This window comes from Sarcophilus harrisii, chromosome 6 (genome assembly GCF_902635505.1).
Source record: "Sarcophilus harrisii chromosome 6, mSarHar1.11, whole genome shotgun sequence".
NCBI classification, from domain to species: domain Eukaryota; kingdom Metazoa; phylum Chordata; class Mammalia; order Dasyuromorphia; family Dasyuridae; genus Sarcophilus; species Sarcophilus harrisii.
Window position 1 is genome coordinate 79,680,672 of NC_045431.1, and position 25,623 is coordinate 79,706,294.

A 25,623-nucleotide genomic window follows, 5' to 3' on the forward strand; every position below is an offset into this window, starting at 1 on the left:
ACTACATAGATTAAAAGAGTGAGTTAATCTCAGTCCCCTGGGACTTTCTGGGAAGATGGGTATGGATGACAAGCAGGAAGGTTGGACAGACTTGAGACACGATCAGTTTACCTGCCTCAGTCCTGCTAATCTAAAATGAACATGGTATTCTTAGTTATTTGCCCTCTCTGGTAATAGAATGCTGCCATGCGCAAGCCAACAGCTGCTGTACCCCATCTTGAGACATGAATCCCAAACAGATGTTTTTAGCAAAGCAATAGTTCAAGAATCATGGGATTCCATAATTCCTAGTCATTAGAAGCACACATCCCCACCCTTTGCAAAGGCCAAACATTCAAAAGGAGTTGAAAGAAAAGGAAAATTTATTTTCTTTATTAAATCTTTTCTTCCCTCTAAGCATATCTTAATACTGAATACCTTGATACTCTGATGTATCATTGTTCAAGACCTTAGAGGCCATCTAAGAAACTGAAGTTCAGAAGCAAGGAGTTGCTCAGGAGTAGAGTAGGGGAATAGTAAGCCCTCTGATTTTTCAGAGGATCACAGAGTTGAGGCTGGAAGGGACCCTGAAAGCTCTAGCCGGACTCCCTCATTTATAGGTCAGGAAACAGAGAAAACCAGGGAAGTTAAGTGACTTCCTGCACAGGAAATGAATGGTGGAGTTAATAAATGAACCTGGGTTTTCTGCCTCTGTTTCTCTGTCAAGGCAACTCAGTGACACAATGGATAAAGGCCCAAGACCTGGAGGCAGAAAGATCTGAATTCAAATATAATCTTAGACACTTACCAACTATGTCAGCCTGGCAAATCACTTACTTTCTGACTCAGTTTCCTGAAAGATGAGGATTAATAATAACACTTACCTCACAGGTTTGCTGTGAGATTCAAATGTGATGATAATATGGACATAGTACATAGCACAGAATCTGAGTAGATGCTATAAAAATGCTTCTCCCATCCCTTCTTTTCACTTCCCATGCCATCCTTCTATCTAAGAGCAGAATACAATTGATTCACATCTCTCATCAATACAATTTGTGTGCATGTCCTTTACTTCTTTTTCTTCTATCAATTTATTGTTGTCTTTTGTTTTCACTCTATAATCATTTCTTCTTGAGTTTTTTTTAACCTCACCCCCTACTATCTGCTAAGCCCTTCCTTGTAACAGAAAATTTAAGCAAAGTCAACTAACACAGCAATCCCCTCTGACATTTTTTTCACATTTGCACATTTCGCTTCTCTATGCCAGCTCATTTCATGAATCTCCCACAGAGATTCTATGTTCAATGAGAGAAGCTGTTCCCTGAGTCAATTAATACCTAATCATGTCAGTGGCTGCTAAAGTAGTTTCTTAGAGTTTCAATACTTTGCTGTTTTCTGTTTAAAAACCTTCCCTCTAGTAACAAACAGAAGAAGGAGATGCTTTACAGAAACTATTGATTCTCAGAATGATATATTCCTTTGGAATAAAAGTTATCTTGTATATAGTGTCCTTTAGAATAATAGATTCTTTATGTGGAAAACAGCCTTAGAAATCATATAATTTATATTGCATTATTTTTATAGATGAGGAAAATGAGATTCAGAGAGACTAAGTGAGTCAGTCATGACTAGTTAGGATCCAGTTCTGAGGCTAGCCTGCTGTTTTTTTTTTCTAATATTATTTATTAATACCTGAAATAGATGCTTCCAAGTGTAGAATATTAATAATAAGCAAGCAGTTTAATAAGCAAGACAACCTTCTGAGACAGGGAATTTTAATACACTGCAGATTGGAAAAAGTAATAGTGACATACTTCATTTAGAGGTTATCTACTGGCAAAATAGCTTTTTTGCTCATCTTTCCTGAACATTAATTACATGTCATCCAATTCTTTATATCAAGATATCACTTGCTGTAAGAAATAGTTCCTTCTTTTCCAAACAACCCAATCTAATTTTCTGGTTCTTGCACTCTCATGCTCACATCGAAGCCATTGCTTTCAGAAGAAAACTGTTCTAGGATTGATTCTATCCCTACCTGAACTTCTCACATACCTGTGGCGGAGTCAACTGTGAAGAGAGAGGAGAAGTCTCCTGGAATGAGCTCATAGGCCACCACACCATATATTCCAGCATCCCTGTCGGTAGCGACGACATTGAGAATCTCCGTGCCTGGCTGTGTGTGACCACTGATGCTCGTCACGTAGGAAGCCGGGTTAAAAACAGGTTGATTATCATTCACATCCTTCAGCTCCACTCGAACAAAAGCTTGAGCACTTAGTCCACCCTGTTGGATAAATGAGAAACTATTAAAAACACGCTCTGCTAAATGATGGATGGCAGGATAAGCAGCAGACTGAAACCAGAATGGAATTCTTAAACAACACCAACAAAAAGTCTAAGTTGCAGTACTTTTAACCTTAAGAGTTCTTAGTGTTTTGTGTAACATCGTTGCTATTTATTAAAGCACCAAGCAGATTGTGTAGAGATCTCAAGTGATACTGTTACAACCCCTAATAGACTCCTCTAATTCTGTTGCCTTTTTCTCTAAGGTTACCTTGAATATAGTCTGAATGTACTTTGTATCCAGTTATTCATGTCCATGCTGTCCCCTCTTTTTGGGGGGATGAATTGTTTTTCTTTTTCATTTTTTTGGCATCATTTGGTATATAGTATGGACTTAATGGATTTGGCATATAATATAATTATATGTAATATAATATAATTCTTTGATAATCATTGAATCATTGAAATACACTTGATACTAGAGTATTATACCTTTAAATAGGCTAATATTAGAGAAAAAATTATTATTTCTGTTCTTATGTCTTTTTTTTTTGGATAGGCCTTTCTCCATTTCAGATCTCAATTTTTCTGCTTCTGCCTTTGCCCTCCCCCCACCTCTCTCTCTCTCTCTCTCTCTCTCTCTCTCTCTCTCACACACACACACACACACACACACACACACACACTCCTCTCAATGGTCCTAATAGATTTTAGAACACCAAATAATCTTGAGTCCACCAACTCTAATCTCCTCTTTTCTTTTTCTTTTTTTTTTTTTTTGGTTTAAGTTATTCATTTTCACTATCATAAAAATTAACCACTTCATTTTTTTAAATAATGCAATTAAGATCCAAGAAAAATTAAATGACTAACTCACCATCCTTCTTATTGTTGTTTTTAAACTTAGTATCAGAAATAGGATCTGAACTCAGATCTTTCTGCTGTTGATGCCCTGTCTTCCATTCCCCCTAATTTTTGTTGTCCAGAATCTTCTGCTGTAATATTCAGTTCCTTCTATCACCACCTGGTCAGGCCAATTCTCCATATATTATTATTCAGGCTCCAAATCTTGCCCTCTTTTCTCTCTTCATCAAAATTCAATCATCCTAAATCTTATTCCCTTGGGGTCTGAATGTCTTTCTGCTAATAGGATAAATTATTTCAAGATAGGGTGTTAATGATTGCTAAGAGCCTAATGTTAGGGTCCTGATTGATTAGCCATCCTTGGCAACATCATAATCACCTTCAGACATCAAGTGACCTTCTAGCTATTTGGGGGAGGGGAAAGGGCAGGAGAATAGTTTACTCCTTCCCTACTCTGCTCCAATCTATACAAAATGGAGTCCTCATGAAGTATGTAAAAGGATTGAACCAGTAGCTTTTTGCTGTTATCAAGGAAAGAGCCTTTTGTTTCAAAACTATCTGATTCCTTAAAAGGAATGTAGAGGAAGAGGAAAGGGGGGAAATCCTCTGTACAGAGCTGGGAATGACAAAGATGTAATGTTGCTTCCAACCTTTAAGGAGATGCTAAGGAGAAAGGGTAGAGACTCTAGGTACAGAAGCAAGACCAAAGAAATGGAAGGAGCCTGAATACAAACCAAGCTTTTAAGGTCTTACTCTCTTCATTTCTTAATTCTTTCCTGGTAAGCAGAGCAGAAAGTAACACAGGTGCTTATTTGAGCAGAGAAGAACCAAGATAATTTCCCCAAATTTCTAATGGTTTAGGAGCTGAAGGTCATCCAGGGATGACCCGGTATGGTGGAAAGAATAGTGTTTTTGGATTCTGCATGCAAATTCAGTTTCTGTCACTTACTGTATATGTGCCTGGGACAAATTACTTACTGAGCCTCAGTTTCCTCATTTGTAAAGTAACAGACTAGAACCAGATGACTTCTGATGGTAAAATTGACTGCCTGGATTTAGGACAGGCAATAGAACTATCCTATTTAGAGAAATGTGTATCTATATCATGATGATTACTATCAATTGTTATGTTCTCAAATGATAGATACCATTTGTGATTGATTTATTTCTTACATATGTTTAAACTTACTAGATATTTTATCTTTCTTCATATCTCACTTGAGAAAATTTGTTTTAGTGAAATTATTTCTGACCATCAAGCATCATATAATATCCAATACCATAAAAGTTTTAATGGAAAGATGCAAACACAAAATTTTAAAGAGAAGCTATTCTTAAAGTTCTTCTAGAGAAACAAAAGTAGTGACTTTGTATTTTAAACATATCACTTAATGTCTTAGCCCAAGAGAATAAATCTATGAAGGAAGTTCAAGCACTACTGTACACATATACCCAGTGTAAGAATTTTTTTAGGGATAAAAAGTTCCCTTAATATTCTGTTCCAAGTCTCTATTCACTATCACTTGGTGATCTCATTAACTCTCATTCAATTATCATATGTAGGCAGATGATTCTATATTTCTATATCAAGCTCTAATGCCTCTCTCTTAAGTTTCAGTTAGTCATTTCCAGCTGTGTCCTAGACATATTGAACTGAATGTCCCATAGGCATCTCAATTTCAACATGCTCATCACAGAAAACTCCCCTCCCTTCCAAAAGTTCTTATTATTGTTGAGGATAGCACCATCTTCCTACTCTCACCACATATCACATCAGTTGTCAGATTTTATTGTTTCTATCACAACAACACCTCTTTATATACACCTCCCTTTTCTCCACTTATATAGCCACAAACCTAGTTCAGACCCTTGATGCTTTGTTTTGCTCTTGGTCATTGTCTTCTCACCTGCTTCAAATATTTCTCCATTCAAGACTATCTTCCATTCAGCGGCTTTCACTTGATCTATCTATTCCCACTAGGTTTCTTCCCATGTCTCTCCTCCCTTTTGCGGCTAAATTCTATGAGTTTACAACAGATATTTCCATCTACAATGGGTGTTCTTCAATTCCTTTTCTCTCATTTTCTTATTACATCAGAAGCCTGTCATCTAATCTCATCAACCCTCAACCACTCACTCTAAAATTACTAAAGATCTATTAGTTGCCAAATCTAATGACCTTTTCTCAATCCTCATCCTTCTTGATCTCTTGACTAAAACTTGATATTATCAATCACCTTTTCCTTGATATCGTCATCTTTCTAAATTTCAGTGATACTGTTCTCTGCTGGTTCTCCTTCTGATTCTTCCTTCCAAACATGAATGCCCCGCAGTGCTCTGTCCTGTGCCTTCTTTTCTCTATTTGTCTTCTTTCAATTGGTGATCTCATTTAAAAACAAATGTAAAAAATTGTTTTACATATAACTGGGAAAAATAAAAATATTAAACAAATAATCTATAGGTGATCTCATCATATCAGATTATTTCAATTATCATCTCTATGCAAATGACTCTCAGAACAACTTGTGCAGATTTACCATCTCTTCCAATTTCTAATATCATATCTCCATTGGCTTATTGGACATCTCAAATTAGATGTCCTGCAAACATTATAAACTCAACATGTCCAAAACTGAATTCATTATCGATGGCCCCAGATCCTTCCTGCTTCCAACTTCCCTATTACTGTCAAGGGTACCATCTTATAATCACTCAGGCTCATAGCCTAGATGCTATGTTTGACCCCTCCCTCTTACCTCCCATATACAATGAACTGTCGTTCTGTTGTTTCTACCTCTACAACAGATACACACACACACACACACACACACACACACACACACACACACTTCTTATCATCTGGTGCTGCGATGACCCTAATGCATTGAACTGTTGCAATAATTAATCTCTCTGTCTCTCTTCTCATTCCAGTGCATCATCCAGTCAGTTATCAAATTCATCTTCCCAAGCATAGGCCAGAGGCAGTTAGGTGTCACAGAGAATAGAGTGCTGAGCCTCAGCTCAAGAAGTCTCATCTTCCTGAGTTCAAATCAGATCTCAGGCATTTACTAGCCTGAGAAAGTCACTTAGTTTCTGACAGCCTCAGTTTCCTCATCCGTAAAATGCAGGAAATTGCAAATCACTCCAGTAACATTGCCAAGAAAGCCTTAAATGGAGTCATGAATAGTTAGTCATGAGAGCAACAACTGAATCACAGAAAAGTACAGACCTCACCATCTCAATTCTATATTCAATAAAAACTCTAGTGGCTCTCCAGGTCTTACCACAGTGTTTAGCACACAGTAGGTTCTTAATAAATGCTAGTTGACTTAGCATTTAAAACTTTTCAAAATCTTGCTCTTCTCTTTCAACCTTTTACATTTTAGTCCTCTCCACACACTTTACTATCTGGTTTCAGTGGTCCACATGTCATTATCTCCTTGACAACCTTCTTAGTCCTTTTGTACCAGTTGTCCCTCATTCAGGATTTCTCCCTTCTTAAGTTTTTTGGCTTCCTTCCCAATTCAATTTACCACCTTCTTCAAGAAACCTTGTTGGTCTGTTATTTAGTCAAGTGATCTTATTTAAGGTTTCCATGACAAAGCTACTGCAATGGTTTGCCATTGTCTCTTCAAGTTCATTTTACAGATATGGAAATTGAGGAAAACAGGATTAAGTGACCTGCTCAAGGTCACACAGCTAGTCAGTGTCTGACACCAGGCCTGGTACTCTATCCAATGGGCCTAGCAGTCCGGCAAAAGACCTTAGCTGTTCCCAGCTCTCCAGGCTGCTAATGCCTTCCCCTCTTAAATTCCCCACTTTGATCTATTATGTATATAATTTATATGTACCTACTTACATACATGTTGTCTCCCCCACTAGAATTTGAGTTCTTTGAAGGCAAGGATGTCATTTCACATTTCATTGTATCGCACCTTTTAGCACAGTACCTGGCACATTATAAGCATTTAATATTGTTTGCTGACAGACTGATGGGAGACCATTCACTCACGTCACACAGAATAATGAATTACCTATCAAGCCTAAAAGTAGGGCCAATTCTAGTCTTTCAGTCCACTGGGGGAACTGTTAAATATATTTTTGCTTTTATGCAGTAAATATTCTCTCTGGTGGCCTGGAAAAGTTAAGGAGACCTCTTTAAAATGCCAAACTTGTCTCTTGAAAAGCTATGGAAGAATCTTCTTTCTACACTATGTGGCCCTTCTCATTAATTACCTTCCCCAACTCCAAATCAAGAGAAACAAGAAACAGTTGCTGACACATGGAAACAAAAGAAAAGAGTACATTATGTAAAAATAGCTGCCTTTAAAGGTGCTGAGGATGGGTACCAGGAAGTAGCCACACTGTCAGTAGATGGCATCTTCTCTTGTCCCATTTCCCGATCCACATCCCCCACCAGCTCACTCACTGATTGTATTTTCCCCTTCTTTTAGGAACAGTGTATGTGGTTACATTAAAGCACAGTTTTCCATTTCTAGCTAATGCATTTTGGCACTTTGCTTTGATCATGCTAGGCTACAACAGCCAGCATTTTTAAACTGAGTCATTCCTCTTCCTATTTTTTTTTAACCTAAGGGAGTAGAGAGAGGAGGAGGGAATAATAACCTTGGCAGGAAGAGTAAAGAAGGTGATTGGCATGTTTGTATGTATAAGATATATGTGGGGAGTAGAGAGGGGGAGGCAGAGTGTGGATGAACAGATGTCTGACTCTACCAGGGTTGGGAGGAGAATGACTCTTGCCCTGGGGGTGCTCAGTGTATCACAGTTTGAGAAAGGTTGCTAAAACTCCTCTGCAAACAGCCACACTTTTCAGCTTCCCAGAGCAATGAAGTTCAAGGACAAAGCTGATTACAGAGTGTAGAATCTCAGACGGAGGTGGCTGATGGGGTGATGGCTGCAGTTGCAGCCATCAACACTCCTGGCAATCCCTTTTTCCCCTACTCTGGAAGATCAGAAATTTAATAGAAGTAGGGAAGTCATCTCCACACTGCAACCAAAAGGTTATCAATGTAGTGGATGAAAAAAGAGGAAATAACAATCTCAGGTTGTTTTGGAAAATTAAATTTTATTTGACTCCTAAGATTAAAATATGTTATAGAACTCCCCCCTTAAAGTTGCTTTTCTTCCTTCTGAATTCCCTCCCTCTTGTCTACTCTGTTATTCATACCCTTTCTTCTTTTTCTCCTCCAAGAAGGTGAATGGAAAGGATAGTCAAATTCACCATCAACAGGCTGGAGAAAGGCACATGAGAGGAACAGGGAAGACAATACCTTAAAAGGCTAAAGTTTGTGTATAGAGCACCTGTTGATGCTTCTCCAATCCCTAATCACACACTTTGATTTTTAGATTAAGTGCACTGCCTTCTGATACACACAATACAAGTATGTGTGTACAAAACCTAATGATAGATGCTGGGGAAGATCCAACGTTTGGTTGAGACACAGGTCCTGCCCTAATGGAACACACAATATAGTAGGAAATGTGACATATAGACAAATACCTGTGCTTAAAAATGTCACATTTGTGACATCCTCTTTCATTTGATGAGAACCCCACAAAAGCTACCTGAGGTTCAATTCTGTATACTGACATACACTTGAAAGCATTGTTCACAAATTTCATGCAATGAACTTTTAGGTATCAGGCAGAAGACCTGAGAGTTTAAAGTAATAGATTATATATGCACACCTATATATGTATAGCTTATTGACATGTTTGACATCTCTATCAATACCTTCTAATATCATTACACTGTTCTTAATGGCTCTGTCCCCACTGACCATCACTCTCTATTGGCTACGTATTTGGCCATTTAATTGTGTCTCCTCTGTTTCCCCAAAGGGTGTCTCATCTTTATTACTATCCATGTCACATTCTCCCCTAGGCTTCTCTGCTCTCCACTGAATTCTTTCTTCAACAATCTTGTGATCTCTGCTAGGAAATGCTTCCTACTATTAGCTTCCTGGCCTTCATCTCAGCTCCATTCCAGTAAGGGTATGGTGACTATTAAATTTCTCCTTACTAGATCTGGTCACTAGGCCAAGTTATATAAACAACAAGGCATTTCATTTTGAAATTAGGAGGAGGTCACTGGGAACTTTTAGTAAGCCATTTTTATGTTGTAGCAGGGTCAGAAATTAGATTGCAGAGAATAGAGACAAAAATAATAGGTGAAACCAAGTCAATAAGCAAAAAATGTATATATTAACTATCTACTATATTCTGGTGCTTAGTGCTAGCGATACAAAGAAAGACAAAAACAGTTCCTGCTTTCAAGGAGCTCATAATCTAATGGGGGGGGGGGCGCAATCTGTTTACAAGGCAAATTAAGGCATAACACGATTGGAAAGCTAGGTAGGAAACAAGTTATGAAGTGCTTTAAAGGTCAAATAGAATTTTATATTTGATCCTGGAGGCAAAAGAGTCACTGGAGGGTTGTTTTTTTTTTTAAATAGGAGTGTGACAGAGCAAACAGAATAATAGAGCCAAATGAATTGCCTTGGGCATTTAGGGGGGGAAAAGCAAAAAACTTTTTAAGCAAAGTATATATATATATATATATATATATGTATATATATATATATATATACATATGTGTGTGTATGTGTGTGTGTGTATACACATATGTGTATGTGAATGTGTGTGTATATATATATATATATATGTATATATTGAACACCATGTAAAATATGGCTCATTAATAGCCAAGATTTTCTATGGATCTATAAGTATTTCCTAGACAGTTTTACTCCTGGACCAGGCACTAGGGGAAACTGAAAGAAATTAGCAATATGTTGTCTGTTGAAACAAATTTATGGAAATGGCCTTCATCTTCAAATATTTGAAGGATGTGTAACAGGAAGTTGATTTACTTGGAATGTTTCTGAAAAAAGCGATGTTTGGAAGATGAAAAAAGAGGTGGGGGAGGATTTGGGCTCAGAGAAGGAAGAATGTTCTAACTAAAATTTGTCTGAAAATTGAATATACTACTTTATGAGTTAGATAAATAAAATAAAGTATTTATTAAGTACTTTCTTTGTGTCAAGTACTGTTATAGTGTGTTCTATCACTGTTTTTACTTTCACAAAATCTGTTTTTGTCTTTCTGTCTCTGTCATCTTTTTCTATCTCTGTCAGTCTGTCTCTCTGTTTCTGCTTCTGCTTCTGTCTCTAGCTGTCTGTCTGTCTCTGTCTCACTCTCTTTTTCTTTTTCTCCCCACTTCTTTCCTTCCTCCCTCTTTCCTTCACTCCCTCCTTTCCTCCTTCTGTGTATATGTAGGTAGATATATCCTGGGCAGCTAGGAAACCCCTGGAGTTTTTTGAGAAGGGTAGTGACAAGGTCAAACCTATGTTTCAGCAAAATCACATGGATAGCTGTGTGGAGAAGAGATGTGAGTAGAAAGAGATTGGAGTAGAAAGAGATTAAAGGCTGTGGCAATAGTCCAAGAAAGAGATGATGAGAGCCCGCACAAGGCTGGGGTTTATGACAGTAGAGAAAGAGTCAGTGCTTCCAACGCATAAGATTCTATGAAAATCAGAGTCCAAATATATATTAAACAACTTTATTGGTGAAAAATAATACTTATTGTCTCTTTTAAGGCTTTACTATTTGGCCCCAGTTGATTTTTCTTCTGTTGTGTTTTTAACAATGCTATTCAGTCCTTTCAGCTGAGTCCAACTCTTCATGATGATCCCATTTGGGGTTTTCTTGCCAGAGAAATGGGATAATTTGCCCCTTCCTTTTCCAGCTCATTTTTACAGATAAGGAAACTGAGGCAGAGTTAAGTGACTTGCCCAGAGTCACACAGTTAAGGATGGGAAGCCAGATTTGAAATCTGGAAGATGAGTCCAAGTCTAGCATCTCCATCCACCTAGCTAACAAAATGCCCTACCTTAATATCTTAGCAATGCTCACGCAGCAATGCAATTCAAGCATTACTTAATTACAATACTAATTTGCATTTATATAGTGCCTCTTACCCAAGGAGTTTCAGCGCTTTATAAACATTAACTTCTTAATTCACCAAGCTTCCCTTGTAGGTACTATTATGCCTGTTCTATAACTGAAATGTGGGGGGTTAGTGGCTCGCCTCCGGTCCTACACTGGGTCTGTTAAAAGACAACCATCTTTGTAATTAACAAGGACTGCAAACTGTTCAATGTGCCTTTCTTACGGGCTCACAAATGAAAGCCATTTGCAAGTGACAAACAAAATATATTATATTAGCTCTATTGAATCTGACAGAGGCAAATGGAGACCTTGAGAAATGCGTCCTCAGTGGTCATTGCTCTGCCGTGCTGAGCCAAGTAGGGGGGGGAAGCCTCATTACATTGATACGGTGCTTTGGTTTTCAAATCCCTGCCACATAAGCTGTCACAGCTGATCCTTGCAGCAAGACCTTAAGTGAGGTGAGGTAGGCATTAAAATTCCCATTCTGAATGGGCAATCATTGGTCAGAAAGGTTAAGTTACTACCCTCATTCGTCCAGCTCTTAAGTTGGGGAGCTATAACCAGAAGCCAGATCTTCCTAACATCTCTGTCTACCATTACGCCTTTTTACCTGTCAAAGTGTGGTCTATTGTGGATAAAGATTGTGCATAAACAATGGAACTAATTTATTAAAACGTTTTGAATCTCAATAACAAACCACAATACTCTGAATTTTTTAAATTGCTTTTTGAGATAGCTGTGGTGGGACTCAAGAAAAAGGATTTACAAATGAGGCAGAGGATAAAGAGCCTGAATCTGACATCTGAAAGAACTAAGTTCAAATCATTCTGGAGCCACTTCCCAGCAGTGTGATTCAGGGGCAAATCACTTAAATTCTTTTTATCTCAGCTTATTCATCTATAAAATGGGTATAATAGATTCCAGGGAATAGAATCAGATAGTATTTGAAATATTTATCAAGCCTTAAAAAGTTATATAAATGCTAGCTATATGCAATAATGTAAAAGAAAGCAACATTAAAAGGTAGTTGAAATGAGCACCAGCCCTAAAGTCAGGAGGCCCTGAATTCAAATATGACCTCAGACACTTAATATTTACTAGCTATGTGATCCTGGGCAAATCACTTAATCCCAATTGCCTCAGGGGAAAAAAAAGGTAGATGAATCTACATTAACAGCAATGAAAAATCTCAGTTCTGAAGAATATATGTTGTGAGAGGGAGGCTAAAAGTGAGGAATAAGATATGTACTGTCAGTCATGGTTACTTTGTTGGTCATTTTTTCTTAATTGTTTTCCTGACAAGAAAGATAATTTAATGCATCTGGTGAGCTGATAATCTCAGTATATTGGGGGAAAAAAAGCCTTTTTTTTTTTAAAGGAACAAACCCAAAGGTGGGGAGGGGGAGATGAGAGGAGGTAATTTTAGGGCAGCAAGAGAAAATAAGGTATTAGAAAGGGTTTCTAAGATGGGATCTAGATCTGGTGGAATCTAGAAGATGCCCACAAGGGCAGAAAGAGTTGTTGGCCAGTACCAATGACAACTTTTCACCATTTTAAAGTATATTAATAGCTGAATATATATATATATATATATGTGAAAATCATCATTAAGGTGGATATCTCCTCCAACAAGGCAGCTTGCCAGCCATCTATGCAGCTCTTGCCCACATTCTCTAGTAAGTTTCCCATAAGAGAAAGAATCTTTCTACTTCCTCCTACTCCAGCACATGGCTACCTGATCCCAGGCCCCAGAATTCAGATGACTGCTTTATTATAGCATTATTCTAGATTAAGTAGGCTGAAGGGCTAGCCTAGGAACCCCTAAAAGCATTAATGCTATAGAAAAAATAACTTGGGGATTCCCAATTAACAAAACAACTCACAAACTTTTCAGAAAACAACTTTCTTTCGATCCAAAGTTGCTTATAAAAACTGTTAGCAGAGACCAAAAAGCAATTTTATCTTTTTTATTTTTTCTTTGCCACTGGAATCCCAACCTTAAACCATTTCACAGAACAACAGAGAAGAAATGAGGCCATGTTATGGAGCTAGGGGATTCTTTAATACTTAATAAATTATCTCTCAACTGAGGTTGTAGGTGGGTGACTCTTAGTTTTCAAAAGAATACTATTTGTCTAAAATCTTGAAGCTAACAGTGTATTTCTTAAATCTTTCTTTTAAAAATGTAAGAATACTGGTATTCTCTTCCCTTAGAGGAGAACAAAAACATGGTGGGGGGGGGGGGTTGGGAAATCTCTCTCATCTTTGGAGAATCACTTTTAGTGTTCTTAAATTACTCAGGAGGGTCTGTCAAGGTTTCTGTTATAAGCTGCTCCTTTTGGGAATTGAGAGGAAAAATTTCACTGGGAAAATCTAAAGTGAAACTTGATATGCAGCTTCACTGCCTGGGAACCTGATTTATTTTTTATATATACAGCATGCAATCTCTTAAAGGCTTTTATTAAGTTTGAACACAAAATAACCCAACAAGAGGAGCAATTAGCAAAATTTCGATGATGTAAAGTGATTCGTCTTAGGTATGTTTTTTATTTATTTTAAAGGAAAGAGAGGAATCAACAAAATACAAATCTAAATTAAGGTCTAATTAATAAAAGGAAAAGAAATGATGCTTAGTTATATGATGGCCAAATTCCCATTTATTTCATGGGAATTACATGAATACAGACTAAAAAAAACTCTTTCTTTTGATATATCATAATGGAGAAAATAAGACACTCAGCACTGATATTTTCGTGAATTCTGCTTATTCCTTTAATAATGTTTGTTCTGCTTAGATTTGTTTTTCCCCAAAAGTCAACATACATATATTATCTAGGATCTACTATGTGTAATGTCTTAAGTTACCTGCTATTCCCATTGGGGTGAAATGTATATGTATATGTGTGTGTGTGTATACACATACATACATACACTGACACACACACATATATATATATATATATATATGTATATATTTTAAAGGAATTTTTGTCAATAACCTTTGTTTTCAAATCATAATCATCCAATCATTTTGGGATATAGCCACTCACTGAACCCCAAAATACTTGACAAAATACTAGATAGTACTTTACATATGTACTAGTTTGATTCTCCCCCAGAATTCTTATTTCATAGGTGAAGAAATTGAGTCTGAGTAACCTGTTAAGTATCACATAGCTTATAAATTTCTGAGTCAAGATTTCAATCCTTATCTTCCTGATTCCAATTCTAGCACTCCATTCACCATGCCACACTGACTCTTCAGACTCTCATATTTAAAACGAGCTGTCATCCTTTCCAAATTACATAGTTTCATAACCCTTTGCAAGTTTCATAACTTCATAGGCAGCTTTGATATTATTGATATTATTATTGTATATTTTCTATATTTATTGCATATTTATTGCATATGTATTGTATATTATTGTATATTTTCACTCATGTCCAACTTGACGCTAATTGGGGATTTCTTGGCAAACTTATAGGAATGATTTGCCATTTCCTTCTCCAGCTCATTTTAAAGATGAGGAAATTGAGATAAACAGAATTAAGGGACTTGCTCAGAGTCATATAGCTAGTACGTGTCTGAGACCATATTTCAACTAAGGAAAATGAGGCTACAACAACCCCAGCTACCTAACATCTAGGCTCTGCTTGAGGACTTCTAGTGATAAGGAGATTATTACCCCTATTCAGTGTTCAGAGAGCTTTAACTCTCCAGTTTTTTATTTCCTTTAGTGTGAGTCAATTTTGGCCTCCCTGCAACTTCTACCCATTAATTCTTCACTCAGACAACAAAGCAAAATTATGTCCAATTCTTCTTTAGCGTGGTAACTTTTCAAACCAGGGAAGACAGTTATCGTATTTTCCTTATCTCTTCTCTCATCTAGTCTATCCAGTTCCTGGAGTTCCTTCAACTAATCTTTACATAGCAGCATGATTTCCAGCCTTCTTACCATTCTGTTCAATTTCCCCCTGAATGTATTTCAGTTTATCAATTCTTTTATTCTAAAATGAGACACCCAGTAAAAATGAGACACAATATTCTGGTATTATCTGACCAGAGCAGAGTAAAGTAAAATTATTGCCAATATGTTTTTGTTCTGTTAATGTAGCCTAAAAGAATATTAGCATTTTGAGTTGCCATATCACACTAGCAACTATGATGGAACTGAGTTTATGAAAATCTTTATCTTGTTTTCAAATGAAGTTTTTACTGGGTATGTCTCCCCCATTTTGAACTTGTGCAATTGATTTTTTTGGAGCCAAAGAAGTATTTTCCCTATTAAATTTCATTTTGTTAGTTTCAGTCTGTCATGGGCATTTTATGTTCTTATTATCAACAAGTCATTAACGATCTCTCCAAGTTCCAGATTGTCTACACATTTAATAAATATGTCATCTATATTTTTATTTAAGTCACTGGTCACAATGCAGAACTGAGCATGGCCAAGGACAGTGCTTTGCAGAACTCCATTAGAAGTCAGCCTCCAACTCAAAATCTTATAAAAGTGAATATTGGGGGGAAAAGGTTTTGTCTAGGGAGCATGGGAAAACATATACTGGGAAATATAGATTAACTAAAAACAAATGATTTAAACAACAAAATTTTAAAACTAGTTATTTCATATATTTAGTCCAAAATAAAGTTTCAAACTGGAAGAAGAAAAAGAAGGAAGAGAAAGAGCAGGAGGAGGAAGAAGAGGAGAAGAAATAAAAAGAGGAGGAAGAAGAGGAGAAAGAGGAAAAGGAGGATGAGGAGAAGGAGGAGGAGGAAAAGGATGTTTCCAAACTGATACTGATCAATTGATGGAGACTCTTTGGGCCAATTCAGTCAATTAATTCAAAATCCGCTTAATAATCAAAATTTCTCCATTTTGTCTGCAAATGTATCATAAATTATTTTTTACCAAATGCCTCCTTTAACTCTAGATATTCTAACTTCCTTGGTCTTTCTCTGATCTATTAATCTAAAAAAGGAAGCAAGGTAAATCTGACAGGGCTCTTAATGAACCTATATTGCCTCTTAGTGATTATCTCTTCTATTAATGTATTCAAGAAAAATTCTTTTAATTATCCACTTTAGATTATTTCAAAGAATTGAAGTCAAGCTCACTGAATATAGCTTAAGGTATCTTTCCTTTTCTCCTTTTTGAAAATCATTACCTTTCTCCAAGTCTAACATCACCTCACCTATTTACCCAGAATAGGTAACCACCTATTTGTTATTCTTCTCAGATCAGAGACAGATCAGGAATCACATGCACACCTTCTAATACATTTACACAGATGCCTGGAACTGACTGAGGGGAATGAGATGCTCTTCCCATTATCTTGCATTCTAATTTTCTTTTAAGTTTTTTGGGGGGATCTTTTCATCACCGATCTGAGGTATTCTCCTTTCCTTTGTTGCCTCTTGTTCCCAATATGGATCTAAAGTCCTTTTTGTTGTCTGTAACATTTGCCATAAATATGACCTTATCATTGGATTTAACTTTCTCAGTAGTTATTTTATCAGATCTTTATTCTCTTTTCTAATTTTTAAAGTACATACTAGACCTCGCCTATTTCATGATTTAAAATCTGAGTTTTTCAATAAGTTTTCCACGTAAGCATATCAATCTCTCAAACCAGATTTCCTTTTCTTTGTCTTTATAACTGCATTGCCAGAATTTCATCCTTAAGAGTCTCCTCTTCTATTTGATCTGTTTTTTCAATGTCTTTGGCCATGGGGTCCTGCCTATTCTATAACTGAACTCTTTGAAATTTAGTTTTCTAAAATCTCTATCGCAAACTTCAAAATGGTCATAATCTCTTAAAATTTCAATAGGCAGCTAAGTAGGTGCAGGAGATAGAGCTCTGGCCCAGAAGTCAAGACAATTTGAATTCAAATTTTATTTTAGAATATGTTTGCCTCAGTTTCCTCAACTGAATGGAGATAATAATAGCATCTCCTGGCACACAATAGGTGCTATATAAATGCTTATTTTTTCTCTGCCATCCTTTCTATTTCACACAATATTTCCTCTTTATTGGTAAGAATCTGGTACAAAATGGTAGAACCAGTTGTTATGAGAAAATATTTGTAAAAACACTGAGAACAGGTTTGGAACATAGTAGATGATTCATAAATAATCTTTCTTTTACTTCCTCTTCTTTTCTTTCTGTCTTTCTTTTTCCTTCCTTCCTTTCTTCCTTCCATCTTTGAAGGGCAAAATTCACAGGAAACAAAGAAAGAATTTACCAATTATTCTACTTTTAGTAGAGGACACTAAAAGATGCTTGAAAAGTTACATTTCCACTATCATAAAAACACATAGTTTCTGTTCCACTTTTGTATGAATAACTCATCTCTTTTCTCATTAGGGTTGAGTGGTCTATAATATACTCCTGTCCTCAATATGGTCTCTCTTTCTCCTTCTTTTGTGATATTAGGTGGCTTAATAGATTAAGTGATATACTTAGAAAGATCCTTCTTTGAATTCTGCCTCAGACTTACTACTGTGGGATTCTAGATGAATCATCTAACATCGCTTGGTCTGTTTCCTAATCTATAAAATGAAAATAATAAAAGTACCTATGCTCAAAGGGTTGTTAGGAGGATTGAATCAAATGTGTTAATAGGAATAAAGCATTTTACAAACTTAAAAGTGCTAGATAAAATTAGTCTTTATTACTACCCAAATGTTCTCTACTATGTCTCCTTCCCCTGATTAGATTCATAGTTCATCAGCTTCCACAAATGTGGATATCATTTTTGGTATATGATGGTGCCCCCTTCTTATTGCTTATTGAACCAGATATACCCTGCCAATGTACAACTCTGTGAATCTGGAACATATAAATTCAAATCCAGTCTTAAATATTGGTTATATGAATTAGTGTAAGTTACTTAACTTCTGCCCATCTCAGATTCCTCAATTATAAAATGGGAAGAAGAAGAAAAATAGCATCTACCTGCCAAAATTGTTGTAAGGATAAAATAAGATTATATTTGTAAAACATTTAACACAACACCTAGCACACAGAAGGTGTCCTATTATTCTATTCTATTCCAATCCTTTGATGATATCCTTTAATTCTGTTTTTTTAGAGATCCTGAACACTTCAGAGTTGCACCACACACTATGCAGTTCTCATTTGCCCCTTGAGTAATACTCATTTTTAGTTCTTTGAAGGCAGTAAGTGTTCCACATCACACTATCATATAGCAACACTGACAAAATGCATGAAAATATGGACTTTGTTTTCATGGGAAACTTAGGATACATAAAAGAACTTTGCAGTTTCCCAAAAATTATCCAGCATGCTCTTCTCATCCTTTACAATTCTGGACCCATCTCATCATCCATCTTTTTAATGGAGTTTAAAGAAAGCTTGGCAGGATATTTAACTAAGGAGTCATCTGAAATATATTCTCAGAATCATAAAATCTCAGAGTTGGAAGAGGCTGTAGAGTAGATGAAATCTAACCCATCAATGAATATGAACAGCCTCTAGGATATGCCAGGCAATCCCTCATTCAGCCATTGCTAGAAAATCTTTAGTGTGGGGGGAATCAATATCTCCTAAGGCAGGCCAATGGATACCTCTAATAATTTAGATTTCTTTTCCCCTTTATATCTAGCTTAACTCTTCTTCTCTTCAATTCTGTCCCTCAAACTAATTGTCCTCATTCAATAGCAAGGGCTCATTGGAATAACTTTATATATGCTTGCACATGAACAGTTTTTCAGATTACAAGTTTCTGTTCCATAGGGTAAATATTGCCAATTCCTTTAAAATGATCCTCCTATGGTATGGTTCCTAATATTCTCAACATCAGTTAAATAGGTTGCCCAGGGTCACATAACTTGTAACCATCTGAAGCAGAATTTGAAATTCACGCCTTCTATATTTCAAGTCCAAAGCCCTCCAAAGACCTATTTTTTCTCATCACAATATATTATATATTTTATCATTAATTTGGATGATGACATATATAAAATACTTATCAAATCTGAAGATAATACAAAGCTTGGAGACAAACTTAATACATTAGATGGAAGAGTCAGGACCCAAGAAGATCCTTGATGGGTTAGAATAAAATGCTACATCTAATCAAATAAATTAAATAGTAATAAAATTAAATTAAATAAAGACTTTCACTTTGTTTATTGTTTTTTACAAAATCAACTTCACAAGTATAGAAAGGGAGAAGCAGAGGTAGGCAATAGTTTATGCGAAAAAGACTTCTTTATTCTGCCCAGACCTCAGAGATAAGTCCCATCTATAGCAAAGAGTATTTCACATGTTAAACCAGAAAATGAAATTTCATTCTCTAGAATCATCTCCTTAATAGGCTATGCACTTTTAAAATCCTGGTTTCTCTTCAAAAGTCCTTTCCTTCAATAAACAGGAGTTGAAAAAACACTACTGATAGGCCCTTGTCACTGTCCAATGGCTCAACATCATAATATTATGTAATTTTATCAGTGGAAATAACATTAGAGAAGAGGCATTAACATCTATTTTGCCACTGCACCCTAAGGACTATGGGAACGTTCCCATCTCATTGGTAGCTGACACCTCCCATAAGTGTTGACTCTCCCAACAGATTATAAATTCCTTGGAAGCATAGACTTTCTTACTTTTCTTCTCTCTGTAAGACTAAATTTTCCTCTCTGTGACTTCTATCCTTTAGGTAGTACTTTCTAAGAAATCAAAAGATACTATTGCCATTATATTTTTATGATACTATACTCTCAGTAGGTTTTAAAAATCAAGAACTAGAGATGTGATGCATAAACATCTAATCTCATTAAAATTTAACTTGCTTTTCTCACCTTGTTTGCTAACTATATTAAAGAGTGAGCCTTTGACTAAACAAATATCCATTATGATATTATAAGCTTATGAATTTAACTTTTAGCCTAGACTGGTTTATGAAATGTTAACTATTTGAATAAAACAATTAGCTAATCTAGTAATGAGCACAACCAGAAGTTTAATTTTTCAGTACAAAATAAAGTGGCTACAAATACCACCAGCATTCAGAAATGAATTTCCTGAAACAATTGTATTTGCTTACTAAAACATATTAATAAGGAGAGATGATAGGACATAGTTCAGACAAAATGGTCAGAATTAAACATGGTGTCAAAGTTAAAAGATGGAAATTTTGACTAAGATAATGGCTTGAAAAACTACGAAGCAATCTCCCTCTCCTACATATTCTTGCAATGCTCTAAAAAAACTAACCATTAAAAAAATGATCAAGGAAGCCAAATACAAACAGCAGCATTTTGTGACAATTCTCTATTTTAAAAGAGTCCTTTCTGGATTGATGTAGGGTCCCTCTAGTGACCCTTGCCTTCTCCTCCCCAGCCCTACTATAGATGCAGCAATCAAATAGATCCCTTATCTGGGGACCCAGTGTATGTGTAAGAGAGGGTCCCTAGGACAGCCAGATGTATTGAGATTGTGAATTTGAATGGTAGAAATAATATGTACAACACTGTAAATCAGTTCCATGCTAAGTTTATCAAGCAAGCGATAGGAAGAGTGGAAAGGGGAAAGGGAGGGGGAGAAAAGGACCTGATAAACAACTGAGAAACACAGTAATATAGAATAAAATTCATAGAAAGGTGATGCTATATTGCATAGCACAGAAACTTGAATCTCATTTAGTTGGGAAGGCTTGTTCCAGCAGAACTGCATCCTTCCATCATAGAGGAGAGTGTATTCCAAAGTGTCCAGCTGACAATGGGATACTTATACTCTGATGTTAGTGGCTGCCTAGCGTTAGCTACTTTGAAAATTAGGATTCAGGACATATAAAGAATTTGGTGAGGTACACAGGTATAGGAAGAAAAACAAGGTAACTTAGAAAAATAGGATTTGAGGCATACAACTGTCTTAATCTTAAAAATATTATTGTCACTTTTCAATATCTCCATTCTATAAGTGACAGCTTTCCTTAAGGGAGTTTGTCAGCCACAAGCCATGAGGACAAGAAGCTAAAATTACCCCCAAGAAAAAAAATCTCAAGCTCAGATGAACAGAACAGAAGCCCAAAGCAACAAATCACTGGGAAAGCCTCAGAGAGATTACATCAGCAAGCTCTGATATGACAGGTCTTTGGTTGATAAGAAGACCACAGTAGCATCCAAATCAAGGACAGAGAAATTTCTTTTGCTTACCTAAGATAACTTACTAAAAGGGACATGATTTTTAAAAATTATTTTGGGGAGAGGCTGATAATTCCTGAGAAGAGGTGAGTTATGATAATGATACCCTTCCAAAAATGAAAAATAAAGTCAATGAACAATTTTTTAATTGCACAAAAAAGAAGGAAGTAGAGAGGAGAACCCAGATAAGTGGAGACAACTTTTAGAAACAAGAACTGCTCTGTGATCTACTCACCACTACACACAACCAGTATCATAGACTCCAACCTGACAATCCTGCACACTGCTGCCTTTGCTAGGGAGCACACCACTAGGTAGGCTATCTCCCCACCGTTGAGGGGGATAACAGCAGCTTAAGGATTAGTCTGACCAACCTAACATCCCTGATACTCAACCAAGACAAAGAATGAAGCAAGCGTCATACTGAAACATTTTTTTTTATCATCAAAATGTATCAAACATTGAATATGATAAGTTTCAAAGCATATGAGTGCAGAGGTATCTCTGTATATATTTATGCATATGAATGCAAATTCATACATATATTTATATGTACATGGATAATTTAAAAATCAAATTATATAATGAGATGAAGGGTTTCATATACAATATTCATTCTCTGTTTTTCTGATGTGTATATATATATACATACATATACATATATATACATATATATATATATATATAGAGAGAGAGAGAGAGAGAGAGAGAGAGAGAGAGAGAGATGTTCTTTTGGAGGTATTAATCATTTCCCCCAAAAAAATATGAAACCATTTTTAGAATAACTTTTTTATTTTTCAAAATACATGCAAAAATAGTTTTCATATTTACCCTTGCAAAATCTTGTGTTCCAAATTTTTCTCCCTCCTTCCTCACCTCTCCCATCCCCTAGACAGCAAGTAATCTAATAAGGTTAAGCAATTCTTCTAAATATATTTCTACATTTATCATGCTCCACAAGAAAAATCAGATCAAAAGAAGAAAAAATGAGGAAGGAAAAAAAAAACCAAGCAAATAAACAACAACAACAAAGGTGAAAATACCATGACATGATCCACATTGAGTCTCCATAATCCTCCCTCTGGAGCTTATTGGAATTACCTTGAATCATCTCATTGTTGAAAAGAGTCAAGTCCATCACATTTTATCATCACATAATCTTGTTGTTACTGTGTATAATTTTCTCTTCATTCTGCTCACTTCATTTGGCATTAGTTCATATAAGTCTTTCCAGGCTTTTCTGGAAACTTATTTTCCAGTTCCTTGCCATTACAAAAAGAGCTGCTTACAAACATTTTTGTACAGGTGAGTTCTTTTTCTTTTTTCATGACCTCTTTGGGATACAGACCCAGTAGAGATACTGCTGGATCAAAGAGTATGCACAGTTTGATATTCCGTTGGGCATAGTTCCAAATTGCTCTCCAAAATGGTTGGATCAGTTCACAATTCTACTAACAATGTATTAGTGTCCTAGTTTTCCCACATTCCCTCCAACATTTATCATTACCTTTTCCAATCATCTTAGCCAATCTGAGATGTGAAGTGCTTACCTCAGAGTTGTCTTAAATGCCATTTCTCTAATCAATAGGGAGTTAGAGCATTTTTCATATGACTAGAAATGGCTTTGGTTTCTTCATCTGAAAATTGCTTGTTCATATCCTTTAACCACTTATCAATTGGGGAATGAGTTGTATTCTTATAAATTTGAGTCAATTCTCTGTTTTACTAATGAGACTTTTATCACAAACATTGGATATAAAAAAGTGTTTTCCCGGTTTTCTGCTTCCCTTCTAATCTTGGCTGCATTGGTTTTGTTTGTATAAAACCTTTTTAAATTTAATATAATAAAATTATTCTCTTTGCATTTCATAATGTTCTTTAGTTCTTTGGCCAAAGATTCCTTCCTTCTCCACAGATCTAAGAAGTAAACTATCCTTTGTTCTCCTAATTTGCTTGTAGTCTCACCCTTTATGACTAAATCATGAACCCATTTCAACTTCATCTTGCTGTAGGATGTTAGGTATTGGTCAATGCCTAATTTCTGCCATCCTATTTTCCAATTTTCCCAGCAATTTTTGTCAAATAGTGAGTTCTTATTCCAGAAGTTGAGGTCTTTGGGTTTATCAAACACTACATTACTATAATCATTGACTATTGTCTCTTGTGAACTTAACCCTATTCCACTGATCTACTGCTCTATTTCTTAGCCAGAACCAAATGGTTTTGATGGCCACTGCCTTATAATGCAGTTTTAGTTCTGGTCCAGCTAGGCCACCTTCATTTGCATTTTTAAATTATTTACCTTGAAATCTTTTGTTCTTCCAGATGAACTCTGTTATTATTTTTTCTATCTCTGTAAAGTAATTTTTTGGCAGTTTGATTGGTATGGCACTAAATAAGTAGATTGATTTAGGAAGAATTATCATTTTTATTATTCTACCCTACCCATGAGCATTTGATATTTTTCCAACTGATTACATCTGACTTTATGTGGAAAGTGTTTTGTAGTTGTATTCATATGGTTTTGTCTTGGTAAGTAGACTCCAAAATATTTTATATTATCTACAGTTATTTTTAAATGAGATTTCTCTTCCTATCTCTTGCTGCTGGACTTTTTTGGTAACATATAAAAAGTTCAATGATTTAAGTGGGTTTATTTTATGTTCTGCAACTTTGTTAAAGTTGTTAATTGTTTTCTAGTAGTTTTTAGTTGATTCTCTAGTATTCCCTAAGTATATTATCATATCATCTTCAAAGTGATAGTTTTGTTTCCCCATTACCTACTCTAATTCCTTCCACTTCTTTTTCTTCCCTTATTGCTAAAGCCAGCATTTCTAGTACAATATTGAATAGTATGGTCATAGTGGGCATCCTTGTTTCACCCCAATCTTACTGGGAATGCTTAATAGAGTGGTATTTCTGAAAGACCCCTTTTAATCCCCCAACATCCCTTGGGGATCTTCAAGCAGAAGATGGATGGCCACTTGTGGGATATGTTATAGTGGTTTGTCATCAACTATCTAGTCCAGCTGATAAATTCTTTTCATGTAAAGGTCACACTAGATGAACAATAAAGTCTCATAACTCTCAAATTCTGTGATTTTGTAATTATAGTAGAAAAGCTTATTCCCATTACATATAATACTCTCTGATGATTTTAGATAGATGATTTTTATCATTTTAAGGAAAACTCCATTTATTCCTATGCTCTCTAATGTTTTTTAATAGAATGGGTATTGGATTTTGTCAAATGTTTTTTCTGCATCTGTTGATATAATCGTATGATTTCTGTTAGTTTGGTTATTAATACAATCAATTGTGTTAATACTTTTCTTATATTGAACTAGGAAAACACTTTTAAAATAAAAAGATAATAGCTCTTCTTCCTGTTAACAATTAATTGTTTTGGGAGGAGTATAACTTATAAGGAGGTTCTCTTGACTGTCCCTAGTATCAAGACAAAATGTGTCATTTTTAAATAACCCAAAACTTTGAACCAAACATCCAGTGCTCAAAAACCATAAGAACTGTGAGCTTTATCACCTTACAAATGAGGAATTCAAGGCAAAACATAATCTTTTCCATCTTTATGGAAGAATTGCTTCAGGGGGACAAGTTTTCTAAACATAATGAACTTAATTTTCACCCTTCTACCATCTCTCTCCTTTAATATGTTTCCTTTGAAGTAAGCAGGGGGTCTATACACAGAAGACTCATGTAGCGGATGAAAATGAGACTACGTGTATTTAATACCAGCAAGCCAATGTGAAAAGCAAAGGCATATTCATATTAAATGTAATTAGTATGTTTTTCCTGGCATCTATGTAATTAGGCTTTCACCTACTGCTGACTTTCTTTATGGTTTCAGGGACCATTGCTTATTTGCATGAAGAAAAAGGATCTATGTTACAAATGCATCCATAAAAACGCCAGAGCAGATTGGCTCACATGGTGTGATGCTCTAGACCTTACTTAATAAGAAAAAAAGATTCTTTCATGCCTTTCAAATTTCATTCTTAATTGAGTTTATTGGGCATGTCTTAAAGGTGCATCCTATAATTGCATACTATTAGGTTCAAAATTTCATATGTCCAAGTGTCTATTTCTAGATGAATTAGTTGCTTTAGTTAATCCTTGGGGAAAAACTTTTATATGCTGTATTAACATTTGTAATGTTATATTTCAAGTTCATCTAATTATCTTTTCAATGTTCATCTTATTTAACATTTTGCTTTAAAAAAATTCTGGCAATTGAATTACTCTTATCTTTCTTTTATCTCTGGTGCCCCCTTTTCAAAATATTATGTGGCTTTTGAACTTCAGCTGCATATTTAGAAGATAGATAGGCTTC

The 25,623-nt window shown here is 35.7% G+C and overlaps 1 protein-coding gene across 1 annotated transcript in view; it reads right to left on the reverse strand.

Moving 5' to 3' along the window:
* Positions 1-25,623, reverse strand: part of DCHS2 (dachsous cadherin-related 2) — a 316,790-nt gene that overhangs the window by 130,357 nt on the left and 160,810 nt on the right. The window contains exon 3 of the mRNA XM_031942473.1: positions 2,038-2,269. Within this exon, the coding sequence (XP_031798333.1) occupies positions 2,038-2,269 (232 nt within the window). The remainder of the gene's footprint in view (positions 1-2,037; positions 2,270-25,623) is intronic.